Source organism: Rhinoderma darwinii, chromosome 3, assembly GCF_050947455.1.
Source record: "Rhinoderma darwinii isolate aRhiDar2 chromosome 3, aRhiDar2.hap1, whole genome shotgun sequence".
NCBI classification, from domain to species: Eukaryota; Metazoa; Chordata; class Amphibia; order Anura; family Rhinodermatidae; genus Rhinoderma; species Rhinoderma darwinii.
The window spans coordinates 298,971,748-298,986,450 of record NC_134689.1 but is presented as its reverse complement, the minus strand read 5'-3'; the positions used below and the strand labels follow the sequence as shown (position 1 = coordinate 298,986,450).

General features: G+C 38.6%; 1 protein-coding gene across 1 annotated transcript in view; it reads right to left on the bottom strand.

The window, feature by feature from the left end:
* Nucleotides 1–14,703, bottom strand: part of LOC142748132 (ADAMTS-like protein 5) — a 58,712-nt gene that overhangs the window by 26,578 nt on the left and 17,431 nt on the right. The window contains exons 4-9 of the mRNA XM_075855260.1: nt 13,922–13,982; nt 13,713–13,815; nt 11,219–11,346; nt 9,973–10,096; nt 8,042–8,125; nt 46–209 (exon numbers count right to left, since the gene is read on the bottom strand). Of these exons, the coding sequence (XP_075711375.1) occupies nt 46–209; nt 8,042–8,125; nt 9,973–10,096; nt 11,219–11,346; nt 13,713–13,815; nt 13,922–13,982 (664 nt within the window). The remainder of the gene's footprint in view (nt 1–45; nt 210–8,041; nt 8,126–9,972; nt 10,097–11,218; nt 11,347–13,712; nt 13,816–13,921; nt 13,983–14,703) is intronic.

The following is a 14,703-nucleotide window of genomic DNA, read 5'->3' as shown; positions in this document are numbered from 1 at the left end:
TAAAACAAAGGAAAATGTAACAAAACAAAATAAAACACAACTAACCATGACATGCAAATCCTCATCAGTTGGTCCTGAAGCCTCAAAACTTTCCAGATTATCAGCAGAGCGCTTGTACTGGATCTTAGTTCCTGCCACATTGAAAACTCCAGGATAACCTATAGCCCAGTTGCCATTGATGACATAATGGTAATTTCGATTTCTCAAGGCTGTAAAAAAAAAAAAAAAAGGAAAGTTGTGTAAAGTGAGAGCGCAAAATAACAAGAGTTAGATTACACAACACACGTTCCACAGCTTACTTAATAACCCGACATAAGATGATGTCTGGCTCCACAAAGTGCTGGGCAGAGCAGCATTTCTTCATTTTACTAGTTACTGTAATTTATAGGTGCTAATACTAATGAACGTAAATGCAGCATCATATTTTATAACCAATCATTAAGTAATATATTAAGATATAATGAAACCAGACAAATAAAAAGCAAACTTCATGGTCTGAACATGTCTGCAGAATCGGCATTGTGTTTTATAATGCCTTTAATGCCAGAATGTTGGATGAAGAAGATGCTCGATTTAACCAGCTCTCTAGAGAACACTAACAAGCAGCTATCTGAAATAGATTTATTTTTATCCTTCCGCTGCCAAGGAACTGCTACATAGAAACCTTTGGTCTCAGGATATTTATTCACTTGTTTATTAACACAGAATAGTAATAGGAACACTTTATGTGTTGTAGCATTTACATGCGGTGCCAGCCGCACCTCAAAAATAAAATCTAGGAAACTTATATTTCCATCCCCTGCACATAAATCCCAGATACAATACTGTCGGAGAGCAAACAAAAAATACAATTTTGAAACTTTCTTTCTACTGTGGTTTTGTAATGGTTTTATTTTTTTTTGCATGCAGCTTCATGCTTTTGCCAAGTTTTCTCATAAAGATTAAAGAAATTTCCTAATCAAGAGCCAAAGACAAACAAACGAAACATTTAGAAAGACAAACACAATCCTAAAATTACCGAGCTGTGTCGATAGTGTGTTGTCAGTTTGAAGGCGCTGTCTCATCATGACAACACTTCTTTACATTGAAGCCGGCCAAGCAATCAATTGATCGCCGCAGTTCAAGCTTCAGAAACACCCTGTGATCAGCTGTTATTGCTGGGTGGAAGCTACATCTGGCCATACATATCCCCTACAGCGACTACTGCAGAGGAAATGTGGTATTACATGCCGGCCATTTAAATGAAAGATGCACTCCCAGCAGAAATGTTTTGAGTCCCCTTTTGTAATTGAAGTGGCATAAACATTACTTTGGTTAGAAACCTATGGTATTATCTTGTATCTTCAGCCTTTGTTCCGGGCTGCCGTTCTAACTGAATCTCACAGCGTTTGCTGTGTCAACAGAAAGTCAGTCTCCTTCATTCATTCTTATGAGACCCGCGAGGTGAGTCTCATAGGAATGAATCACAACAGCAGACGCTGTAAAATTCACTTAGGCTTAGTGTACACCTCGTTTTGTGCACACGTTTGTGGTATACGGCGATGTATACGTTTTTAATGTATACATCGCATAGGTTTTTATACGTCTGTGTCCGTTCGTCTAAAAACGTATACTTTTTTTGTTTTTGAGCTAAATCAAACTTTATAAAGTCAAAATTTTCCATATATGGTGACAAAAACATATACGTTTTACGTATGCAAACGTAGGGTTTAATATTGCATACGTCGTCCATATATTGCCATTGATTTTAATACAAATAAAAACATAAGTGCGGTATACGTTTTAGAAAAGTACTGAAAAGCGTAGCAGACTACGCTTTTCAGGGCATGGAAAAAAAAAAGGATAGAGCGTAAGCACACGAAACGTATGCACAAACTACACCATTAGGGCAATCGTCCTGACCATACAAATCAATGTACATACTGTGGTAAACGTTTTGACACTGTTTTTTTTATGTCAAAACGTGCTAGTCACACGTACAGTAAAAACAGGATGTGAACTTTAGTCAGAGCGGGGGTCATGTAACCGAATGGCAGCCCGGACAGAGGCTGAAGATATAAGATAAGACCATAGGTGAGTTTTCTAACCAAAGTAACGTTTTTGCCACCTCAATTACAAACGGGGGCCCCAAAACATTTCTGCTGGCAAAGCTTGTTTAATTCTTTCCCCTGACAGCAGATGTAAGGGGAATGTTGGGCTGTCCCTGTACACACTAGATTGTTGGCCAATATTGCCAAATTCATAGTTTGTGGCCATTACACCATAACACTACAACACAATTGACAGTGGAGCTCTGGCAGGAAACAATGGTTTTGTGGGGATTATGAAAAGTACCCATGGCTCTGACCCATAAAATAAGTTAAAGTGAAACCAGAAAAGGATTATAGTTAAAAAGCAGCAAGATATATATATATATATATATATATATATATATATATATATATATATATATATATATATATATATATATATATATATAGGAAATACAAAGAAGAACCGCACCACAAATCTTGAAAAATCACCTCTATCAGGGGTTTCGTGTGTGCAAGCCTCCAGACCACGACCAATAGCCCAAATTTAGGAATTCAAAAAATAGGCAGCACTCCACAGCATAGTAGTCAAAAAAGTGAGAAACGTTTATTCACCCATATGTAAGGTTGCTACGTTTCAGTCCCAATCCGACCTTTCTCAAGCAGAGAAAGGTCCGGATTGGGACTGAAACGTAGCAACCTTACATATGGGTGAATAAACTTTTTTTTACTTTTTTGACTACTATGCTGTGGAGTGCTGCCTATTTTTTGAATTCCTATATATATATATATATATATATATATATATATATATAAAGAAAGAAAATTTGCAGCACTCCAATGTGAAAAAAGTGGTGGTTTATTCAATCCAAGAACAGCAGCAACGTTTCAATCCTACAATAGGATCTTTATCAAGCCTGGCTTGATAAAGATCCTATTGTAGGATTGAAACGTTGCTGTTGTTCTTGGATTGAATAAACCACCACTTTTTTCACATTGGAGTGCTACAAATTTTCTTTCTTTATATACTACTACACGTCCGAGGATCGGGACGTTTTGCTGGGCACCTGATCGATTCTGTGTGAGTGCTGCTGCTTTCTTGTTTGCTATATATATATATATATATATATATATATAGAGAGAGATATATATATATATATATATATATATATAATATCAAAGTGCCTTCTGTCTCTTGAGCTGTAGACCTAAAAACCTGAGACGGACTGGTTACTAGGAATATGTCGCCTAGCAAAGACATAATAAAAAGTATGGGGTGGTAGTGTATTCCTAGCAACCGGACTGTCATTCATGACGCATGTTGCTGCAGCTTCTCTCCTTCATTGTGTCTCTGAGACTGCATGCTGTGAGAGTCGAGGAGGTGCAGAAGTGAAAAGACATCTGATAGGCTCAGAGCACATGGCACAGCCCAATCTCTGCACTTGGAACAGCTGCCCATTCAGTAGGCAAGCAGATAAATGAACAAAGACCCACAAAAGGTTAGGCACTTAATACACTACACCTGCTTAAAGAGGCTGTGTCACCAGATTAAAAGTTCCCTATCTCCTACATAATCTGATTGGCGCTGTAATGTAGATAACAGCTGTGGTTTTTATTTTGAAAAACTATCATTTTTTAGCAAGTTATGAACAATTTTAGATTTATGCTAATTAGTTTCTTAATAGACAACTGGGCGTGTTTTTACTTTTTACAAACTGGGCGTTGTGCCGAGAAGTGTATGACGCTGACCAATCAGTGACCAATCAGCATCGTGTACTTCTCATTATTCCAGCCCAGCTTCTTTCACAGCACAATCACACTGCAACAATGGGCTGGAACAATGAGAAGTGCATGATGCTGATTGGTCACTGATTAGTCACTGATTGGTCAGCATCATACACTCCTCTGTACAACCCCCAGTTAGTCAAAAGTAAAAACACGCCCAGTTGGTCATTAAGAAACGAATTAGCATAAATCTAAACTAGCTCATAACTTGCTCAAAAATGATCGTTTTTCAAAATAAAAACCACTGCTGTTATCTATGTACATTACAGCACCGATCAGATTATGTAGGAGATAGGGCACTTATAATCTGGTGACAGAGTGATAGTTCACATATGCGTCAGGGCTCTGTTCCGACGTTCCGTCTGAGCTTTCCATTGGAACGGAGCTCTGACTGACACAAACGGACTACGGTATTGATTCCGTCAAAACGGCGGAACCCTTGCACAACTGACAGAATCAGAAACCATTGGCACCGGATCCGTCACCATTGAAATCAATGCTGATGGAATTTCCGTTTGTGTCCGTCAGGGCTCCGTTCCGACGAAAAGCTCCAACGGAATGTCGGAACGCAGCCCAGACGCTGATGTGAAAGAAGCCTAATGAATTTATTCATCCTTTTCTAGCCATATATCATCACAGATTATGACAAAATATTTATTTTTACAATTTAAATTTACACAGCTGAAATATTTTTTGCCTTGCAATAAAAAACTAGATGAAAATTTCCATTAACCAATACAGATCTATGAAATCTAGCAGTTGGAGTTTTATCTGATTTGGCCACACACACTTATACTTTAATAATCATATTGTTATTATGAGCCCACATATTTTGTAGCTCAACATAAATTATCTAGAAACTGATTATTCTAATCTTAGGTATATTTGAAATATTAATTATGGACATGTGTAAATTCCCATAAATAATAATACGAGCTCAAAGCTCAACATAAATCTTCAGAGCTATGAAGCAAAATGTTTCCATATCTGTAATGTATGTGTGTGTGTGTGTGTGTGTGTGGGGGGGGGGGGGGGATTGGAGAAATTCCAGTGCAACATGGTGCCAGTGATGAGGCAATGACTGAGATGTACATCTGATGATTGACAAGTTGTCTTATACATAACTAGGGACACTCCTGTTTCCATACATAGCATTCAACACATATGAAGGCAGAAAAACAGATCTCATTCCCGAGGTAAAATATAGCATGAGAAGATATAGTAAGAGGCTGGATAAATCAGGTCTGCCTCTTTTCGGCTGATTCTTGGGCAAGATGTTACCTGTCGGTCTAGTGAATCCAATGAATAGATAAGAATATGTTTAAGTAAAAGCCGGAGGGCTCTGAAATGCCTACTAATGAGATATTTCAGCTCAGATTATACACAAGCTTTCCTTGATTATTTTGGGAAAGTACGTCATTCTTTTTCCATGACATATACCTTAGATAAAACTATGTGTTCTACATTGGAATAAAATAATGAGGCCCATGTTGAAATGTAGATGAAAGAGCCAGTTGTAAATAACTTAAAGAGGCATGTTATGACAATCTAATTCTCTAGGATTTACAGCAGTGTCAAGATCTCCTCTTCCACAGACATACCATTACACCCATCTTCACTTGAAATTGTAATTATTGTGCTGTCAGTGCGTAATTGAAGTAGTTAAAATGCTCCAGGGGAAATATTATAGTCAAACCTCATTGCAACAATACTTTGTAATATGCCAATGTGTTTCCCAACTCAATGATTGACCATATACTCAAGAAAACAGTTACCATCGATTGCAGTATATTGAGTGGGGAGAATTGATCAACCTTTCTACACCAGTTTTCTGTATGTAGAAAAGTCGCAAAAGACAGCAAGGCCACAGCATCCCGCCATTTTTTCAAAATAATTTACGCCACAAAACTGGTGTCATCTGATCCTCCCGATCAGATTATCGCCCACACGCATCAGACAATTAAATAAAATAAAAATATATATGAATGTTTACCTCACCGCTCCTCTTCTCCCCACCCGGTGCCCTTAAATTCCCTTAGCATGCTGTGGCTCATGCAAGGTCCTGAAGTAGGGCGGCATCAGGACCTTGCATAAGCCGCAACATGCTGAGGGAGCCTGAGGGGACGGGAGAAGAGGAGTGGCGGGTATACTTATTATTTTATTTTACAGTATGTCCGATGGGAAGGGAGGAGTGGATGGGGCACGGCCATGGTCGTTGCGCCACAATTGTGACACACTTTTGGCTAAAAGAAGAAACATATTTATTAAAAAGAGTTCGCCTCTTAACAAATGTGACGCATCTTATTCCAACATTCTTTTCCTTAAGACTTCGGTACGAAACGCCAGTCTTAATAAATTTCCCCCGAGTAACTTTCCTATATGCCTCATTGGCTAAACAGATCCTTAATGGGGCTGAATATTATATAGAAGGTTTACCGGTTTCATGTAACTAAATCTTAAACATTATATAAAAAAAAGTGATGCAACCTTATATTACATGTTGTGTATTCATTTCTCATCATTTTAAAGCTCTCTGAACATTTGAACAAGATGGATATGGGTTCCCAGTCTCTGAATGTAAATATTAAGTGTCTCCATTTACTGACGGAAAGGAGAGATTAATACAAAAAGTAGATTAGTAAACAGCAGAACTTTTAGTTACAATATTTAATAAGGTGCACTGACATGTAGTCAGAAAATTGTTTATATCCATCTTGTAAACGGGATGCTATTTGTAAGAGAAAGAAACTGTTCTGGTCACATAATGCAGACTGCATTAAAAGTGTTAAATAATCTGGCAAACACCTTGTTCATGTCCGATCCATTAGGGCATATTGAAACCATAAAGGTGCTGATCTAGACCCCAATTTATTAGCCAGTGCCTGGTCTAGTGCAGCTCTCGGGTCTGACACCAGTACAAAACATTGGACACAAATTGGTTTCAATGGGTGCTATGTAATACTTAATTTTACCTGCAGCTATGCAAAAAAAAAAACATCAGCTAGTATAAGGGGGTCATCCAATCTCAACTGGGTGTTGTCTAAGAGAGAACGCCACCAAGCCTGGCAAAAGAGGGACTGGGTCACAGAGTATTAAACAAGCTTTGACATTTTTATTTTTAAAATCTAGAACTATGTTCTACGTGTTAAATGCAATCTAAAATGGAACTCCAGTCCGGAAATCAGTCCCACTTTAAATAACAATTCCCTAGTAGAGTGTTTTTTATCAGAATGGTTACATTAGCATTAGTTATTACCAATGATACAGGCGCCTGTAGGAAATTTCTAAATCTCTATAGTTGGCCTCAAAGTCAGGCAGCAGCCTGTAGTCTGCAGTCCTTCTATAATTCCCAGCAGGTTTATTTGTGAATCAGCTCTGCTGCTACGGGGAACGACCATAATAACATAATTAACCATTAATATAACCTATAAAACCAATAATATACAGTATCTGTGTAGATACTTTCATGTGACTGTCTTTCAAATCCATCATGTCTTCATCTAAGACATAGGCATGAAATGGTAGTAGAAAACCAATGACACCCATTTTACATATAAAATAACATATACACATTTTTGTTAGCATGCATGTAGAAATATAGACCACGTAACTAAAATGAATAAACAGGACTTGTTGTAGAAATGAATAAACAGGACTTGTTGGAGAAATGAATAAACATGACTTGTTGGAGAAATGAATAAACAGGACTTGTTGGAGAAATTAATAAACAGGACTTATTGGAGAAATGCATAAACAGGACTTGTTGGAGAAATGAATAAACAGGACTTGTTGGAGAAATTAATAAACAGGACTTGTTGGAGAAATGAATAAACAGGACTTGTTGGAGAAAGGAATAAAAAAGGACTGGTTGGAGAAAGGAATAAAACAGGACTTGTTGGAGAAATAAAATGTGAGCAGACAGATTGAATAAGTCTGATATGTCTTTATTGTATTTCATTATAATGAATGTGCTTGGGTTTATGATTTAATGAGTCTTTACCCCAACAAAAATACTGTTAAAAAAACCCAAACGATTTCTAGCAGTGACTATTTACACATTAGGTCGTTTATGGTCCGCATTAGAAAATATTTGGTATGTGTGTAATTTTAAAAGCACACCTCGATACTAATGTAACAAATGGGCGGTAGTTAGGTTGTGTAGTAGACATTGCCTTTGTCCTTGGACATCCACATACATGAAGCATTCTCTCACACTCTGTACTTACCCAGATAATTATTGCTCTTGTCTGTCACCCTAATGTTAGTGGCACCCGCAGGGATCATGGTCACTTCATTGTATCCAAAGAGCCCTAAAAATGACAGTTATGAGGAAAGGTGAGTTCTGCCAGAACGTCAGAAGCATTTTACCTAGATGAAACATTATCCTCTCCCCTGAGGCTTGTCATTTTACTGACCGGAGAAACTGAAAAGATTTCCGTGGGCAGACACCACCAGGGTGCAGGGGTTCATAAAATAAAGAACCGCTCCATACACAGTGACTTGTGTATATTGGAACATGAATGGAAAGAATTCCATTTACTAACACAGGGAAGGAATCGGATTGTTCTCAGCTGTTTCCAGTCTACAATGACCAGCCACGTTTCTTTACACAGGTATACCTGTAAGTTTACTTTGGATCTCTTCCATTTAACAATGATTGTTGCCAAGCAAGAATCTGCACAGAGTAACATGTAGTAAATTAACTTATTTATATTACTATACGATTTAAGACATAAAATAATCGAATTACAAATCCGTAAAATGCATTTTAATCGATTAAAGGGGTTGTCTCATAATAAAAGCCAGCCGGACATTCCCACAGGAAAAGCTGAAGCTTCACGAGAAATGTGGTATTACATGGTGGAATGTTCAAATGAATGGCCGTCCATATAATACGTAGATAGGGAAGAGGATCTGCTGATATTTAGTGGCTCTCCACTCCACTTTAGTGGCTCATAGAGGAGGGTTTTGAGACTCTATATTCCCATATGGTTATCCAGGATTTTAAAAAAAGAGTCTACTAATTTTGACAGCGTGGTCTCTAGCGCAAAACAGGCTGTAACCTACAACTTGCTGTCCTCCCTGTAACGCTTTTTATCTTTGCCAAGATGTTATATTAAAGTTCAGAAGAAATACAAATGGGTGAGTACCGCATTTTCATTTTTCTGACCTACATGATATTGCAAGACTGTCTCTTTTCATGCTGAGCACCACCCGAAGTTTGTTTGACCAGGAAATCCTGACTCCATTTGCATCTACATACCTGTTCCATACTGTGGAAACAAAGAGTGGTGCCAACTTTCTTCTATTGTGCCTGATTTTATGTAGAGACTTTATTTTTAATGTTTATTGCAAATATTGGGTGAATTTTTTTATTTTATTATTTAACATTACTTTATTTTTAACTTTTTTACTTTTAAACTTTAATGTACTGGCATCTATCTATATGCCAGTACATTAGCCTGTGTACTGATAGTACACAGGCAGTTGTTAGGACATACCCAAGTATGCCCTAACAACAGAAAATATGGTCAGACAGCCCTGGGGTCCTTCAATGGACCTTGGGCTGTTTGCCCATATATGGTATGCCCCTCGATCGTGTCACAGGGAATCCCGAGGGGCATCCCGCTTCTAATTTTCCCCTTGTATGCTGTGGTCAGTTTTGATCGCAGCATTCAGGGGAATAGCGGCAGAGATCAGAATTTTGTCTGATCTCAGCCATTAGAGCGGGGGCTGCAGCTGTGTAATACAGCCACTGCCCTGCTCCTGACAAGTGTGTGATGCGGCCGGCGCTTCACTAATGAGCGGCGGCGCCGGCATTGAAGACAGTGCTAGCGCTCATTAGTATCGATATTTCGATGCATCGTGCAACCCTAATTAGACCAACACCAAACTATCACAGAATATCTAATCCTCAGCTTTACAGACAGGATGTGTTTCTCTCAATAACTGTAATGGGAATGAAGCCATACTCAAGAATTAGACATGCACTACACCACTAAAACTGTCTGCTCGAGTGGATGGATTAGACTGGGACCTATTTTACTCAGCGTTATAAATCAGCTTCTGTAAGCGACATATCTCTGTTCTATCCCTGATGTCTGGGCCAGTAGTGGGACCTGTGCCCTTATTAATCTGAGTGCAGGATGACAATTACCAGAAGCCGGGTACTTTGTAGTGTAGATATTGTGATGGTGTTGGCAGGATACATTTTGTCCTCCACAAACCCCACAGATATCCATCTTCTTATCAGACCCGAGTATGAAATCACAGCCAACTTTCTGGGAAGACAAAGACATAACAAAATGATATTCTTTAAACAACCTTTTGTCGCAAGCTAGAAAAAAATAATATCACCTTTATATGTTATCCAGCCAAAATTATTTCATTAAATCACATTGCTGCACGTTAGGATGAGTGTGGGATCCACATCTTATTTTTTAACATATTAAATATTGGTGCTGCTAGAAAACAATGTGTCGTCTCCTCCAGGTGTCAGACAGAAGAGTGTGGCCTCTTTTAGTACGTAGCATACGCTTCAGCAGCATTCGGGAGTACTGGGGTACAAGCGGCCTCAAGAAGGCACAACATTAAATATTAAAAGGTATACCTCACCGCAACAATGAAGACATTTGCACATTAATCATATAACAGCTATACAATGCCATACTGGTCTAATACATTTTCCCTATCGTCCGGGATTTTTAGCTATGGTAACATTCTTCTTATATTGTGGTCCTACCATCAAGCCTGAATAATGTAATTCAGCATTCAATTATAATATATGTATTTCATAAATCATGGCAAACTGAATCAAGCTATTTTATCAAAGTCTATACAGCACGTATCTGTAGAGTGGAAAATGAAGTCTACTCATATACAAGCAAACACTATGCTTTAAAGGAAACCAGTCATCCGTTTTGACGCACTCAAATCACTATAACCACTATATAGGGGCTAGAAAGAGATTTCACAACATATCGAATGTATAGCAGTAGTAATGGATCATTCCTTAGAAAAATAAGTTTAAACTACTCCTGCGCAGAATGCAAATTACTTTCGAGGTGTCTGCTGGTTGTTTCTTTAGCAGGCAATTGTCCTGCAATCTTAGCAGCATCCCCCCCCCCCCATCTAAGCTACTTGACTGACATATCTGACGCCTTCTGGGTCTTCCACCATTCCCTGCAAAGAGATGTCAATCAAGCCTAAAATCGTCTGCTGAAGAAACGCCCAGCGGACACTTTAATAGTAATTTGCATACAGTGCCGGAATTGTTTGAACATTTTCTATGCTTTATTACTGCTGCTATACATGTGTATATGTTCTGAAATCTCTTTAGTCCCTATATAGCGGTTAAAGTGGTTTAGAGCCATCGTAACTAAAAAATGCTTTCGTTGACTTACCAGGCACTGGCCATTGATACAGATGCCATTATATTTTGTGTGGCAGGATGTTCCGTCTAAAACTCTGCCAAAGTTGTAATAGAAGTTTTGCCCTTGTGCCAAGCAACTTAGCTCACAGTCTCCTTGTCCTTATAAGAAAATCGAAAAGCATAAAAAAGTTATTCTGAAATAATATGCATGGAAATACTGCAGTGCAGGAAATTAAAGTAAATACATTAAAAAAAATACTGTTATTGTTTAAGGACCCTACTAAATTCTCAAAGCATAGCTACTGCCTTGTATTTGGGGTACAGTCTTATTGTTGACATATGTTTGGTATTCAAGTGTTTCTCGATGTTCCTAAGTCAAGTACCCCCTACTCCAATTCATTACCTCAAAGAACTTCGAGACTATGACCATACACTCTGCAGCACATTCAGAGCATAGCATGTGGACAGTGCAAGGACCCAGGCCTAGAGACGTGGCACATACCCTCTTGGGTACATGAATTACACGTTGAGAACCTGGGGTATACATCTGATATGATATAATAGGCCACCATTAAAGAGGCTCTGTCACCAGATTTTGCAACCCCTATCTGCTATTGCAGCAGATAGGCGCTGCAATGTAGATTACAGTAACGTTTTTATTTTTAAAAAACGAGCATTTTTGGCCAAGTTATGACCATTTTTGTAGTTATGCAAATGAGGCTTGCAAAAGTCCAAGTGGGTGTGTTTAAAAGTAAAAGTCCAAGTGGGCGTGTATTATGTGCGTACATCGGGGCGTTTTTAATACTTTTACTAGCTGGGCGCTCTGAAGAGAAGTATCATCCACTTCTCTTCAGAACGCCCAGCTTCTGGCAGTGCAGATCTGTGACGTCACTCACAGGTCCTGCATCGTGACGGCCACATCGGCACCAGAGGCTACAGTTGATTCTGCAGCAGCATCAGCGTTTGCAGGTAAGATCGACTTACCTGCAAACGCTGATGCTGCTGCAGAATCAACTGTAGCCTCTGGTGCCGATGTGGCCGACACGATGCAGGACCTGTGAGTGACGTCACAGATCTGCACTGTCAGAAGCTGGGCGTTCTGAAGAGAAGTGGATGATACTTCTCTTCAGAGCGCCCAGCTAGTAAAAGTATTAAAAACGCCCCGATGTACGCACATAATACACGCCCACTTGGACTTTTACTTTTAAACACACCCACTTGGACTTTTGCAAGCCTCATTTGCATAACTACAATATGGTCATAACTTGGCCAAAAATGCTCGTTTTTTAAAAATAAAAACGTTACTGTAATCTTCATTGCAGCGCCGATCTGCTGCAATAGCAGATAGGGGCTGCAAAATCTGGTGACAGAGCCTCTTTAAGATGTAATGTATAAAACAAGAGCAAAAAAAAATAACTGGTGTTGGCCATTGGCAATAAATCAGAAGGTGCCACTATTTTTCTTCTCAATACATGACTGCTACTAAGTTCTAGCAGTGTACAAAGATTGCATTCACATGGACAGTACAAGTGTACCACACCATCAATAGGCATTTGGGCAGCACGGTTTCTCTATGGTTACTACAATTGCCCTGCAGAACTGGGGTACTGGATTTATATACAGCCAAGGACAACATCTGCATGGAGTTGGTATGTTCTCCCGTGTTTGCATGGATTTCTTCCGAGTGCTCCGGTTTTCTTCCCACACTCCAAAAACTTACTGATTCATTTGAAATTTATACCATGAGCCATATTGGGGACAGGGAACTAAATAAGTGCTGACAATCTTTGTACAGTGCTGCAGAAAATTTTGGCGCTATATAAATGAATATAATGGGATACCTGCAGTTCTACTATTTCAAAATAAGCATTTTTAAGTCAAACCAGTTTTTCATAGCATACATTTCCTCCATTCAAGGTAGAGGTAGAAATTCCACACAAACACCAGAAAAACATGAGCGTTAAGGCATAATGAAGTTTTACTAAGTAGTTCATCTAGCACCTACATATCTGAACATACCCTAGGGACCTTTATATGTACCGGTAGTAATGTGATAGGAAGCCACATTGCTGGATCAGAAAATTTCTATCCCAGAATTACTTCTATGGAAAACTGTGTTGTTGTTTTTTTTTACACTTCATTGTTTTTTCCCCATTGAAGTTAATGCAGGAAAAAAAACAAACAGGAGCAATAGGAGAATCCAATTTAATATGATGTAATCTGCTCACTTGCTATAAAATACCACGAGCCGAGATGCCTTGAAAAAAATAATTGCTGATGGTACCCTTCAGGTTGCGTCACAGGTGGCATCAAGTGGTGTTAAAACCATGTAAAAGTTTCACAAATGTATCCATGATGTTGGCGTTGTGTGAGATAACGTTCATTTAATGCACTTTTATACAGTATGAATATTTTGTTGGACCTGGAGCGAGGAGTGATCTTGAATCCTTATTATATGCTCTGTTATATCATGGCATAAAATAAAAAAGTAATACTCACATATACAAATAAATAAGCAAGCTTACCTGATTGGAAAGGTACCCATCGGTAATTATTTCCCATTAAAGGCTTATTGTTGTAAGCGGAGCACTGGAAATGTCTGAAATCTGTCACTCCAGATGGGCAGTCCTATTCGGGAAGATAATTATTACCTATAGCAATATGTAACAGCAGTCTCTGCCAATAACTGTACATTACATGAAATGAGCTAGAAAGTACTCTGTAATGGACAAACCTTCATGTTACACACTTGATACTGTCTAGGGTCTCCGGGGCAATCTGGACCTGCAGAATCTCTGTTAAGAAACAGCAATGAAAAAAAATAAGAACTGAAAAATACATTATTTTTATTGTTATTGAAATACATTTCTTCTAAACCACAGACACAAAACATTGGGGAGAACATTAAAAAATAAAATTAAAAAAATAACAGATCTGAACAAAATAATACTTTCAATGTTAGAAACCGCATATACTTTAGATTTTGAAGATGAATGTTTTTTTTACCTATTTTTGCTTTTCTCTTATTCTTCAGTTTCTTTTGGATTTGTTCGGTTCTACTGTGCAGGAACTATCTACAAGCTGTTTAGCTGATGCTGACAGTTCCTATATTATGGCATGTGTGAATAGTGCAGCTCATTAAAACATAAATGTCCAAAAAGTATGAGCAACATATATAACACTTGCTTTGGAAATCATTTTGTCCTTAGCACCACTATTCGCCTATAGTTAATCTGTGCAACTTGGCTGCATGCCCCAATAGTAATTGGCGACCCCAAGGGTATATGCGGCAATGGTGACCACCATGCCCCATATACCACTGAGGATGTCGTCTCAGCAAAACATGTCGTGGGCGCTCTCTTGAATACATTCCGAGGTTCTGTACTAGTGTGGATGGAGTTGTGATCTGCAGACGCTTTCCAAGCATAAACAATTACTTAGCAGCGAATGCTACTAAATATACATTTCTTACTGCCATATAGCAGAGACTGATGTGACTTATATTATATATAGAGG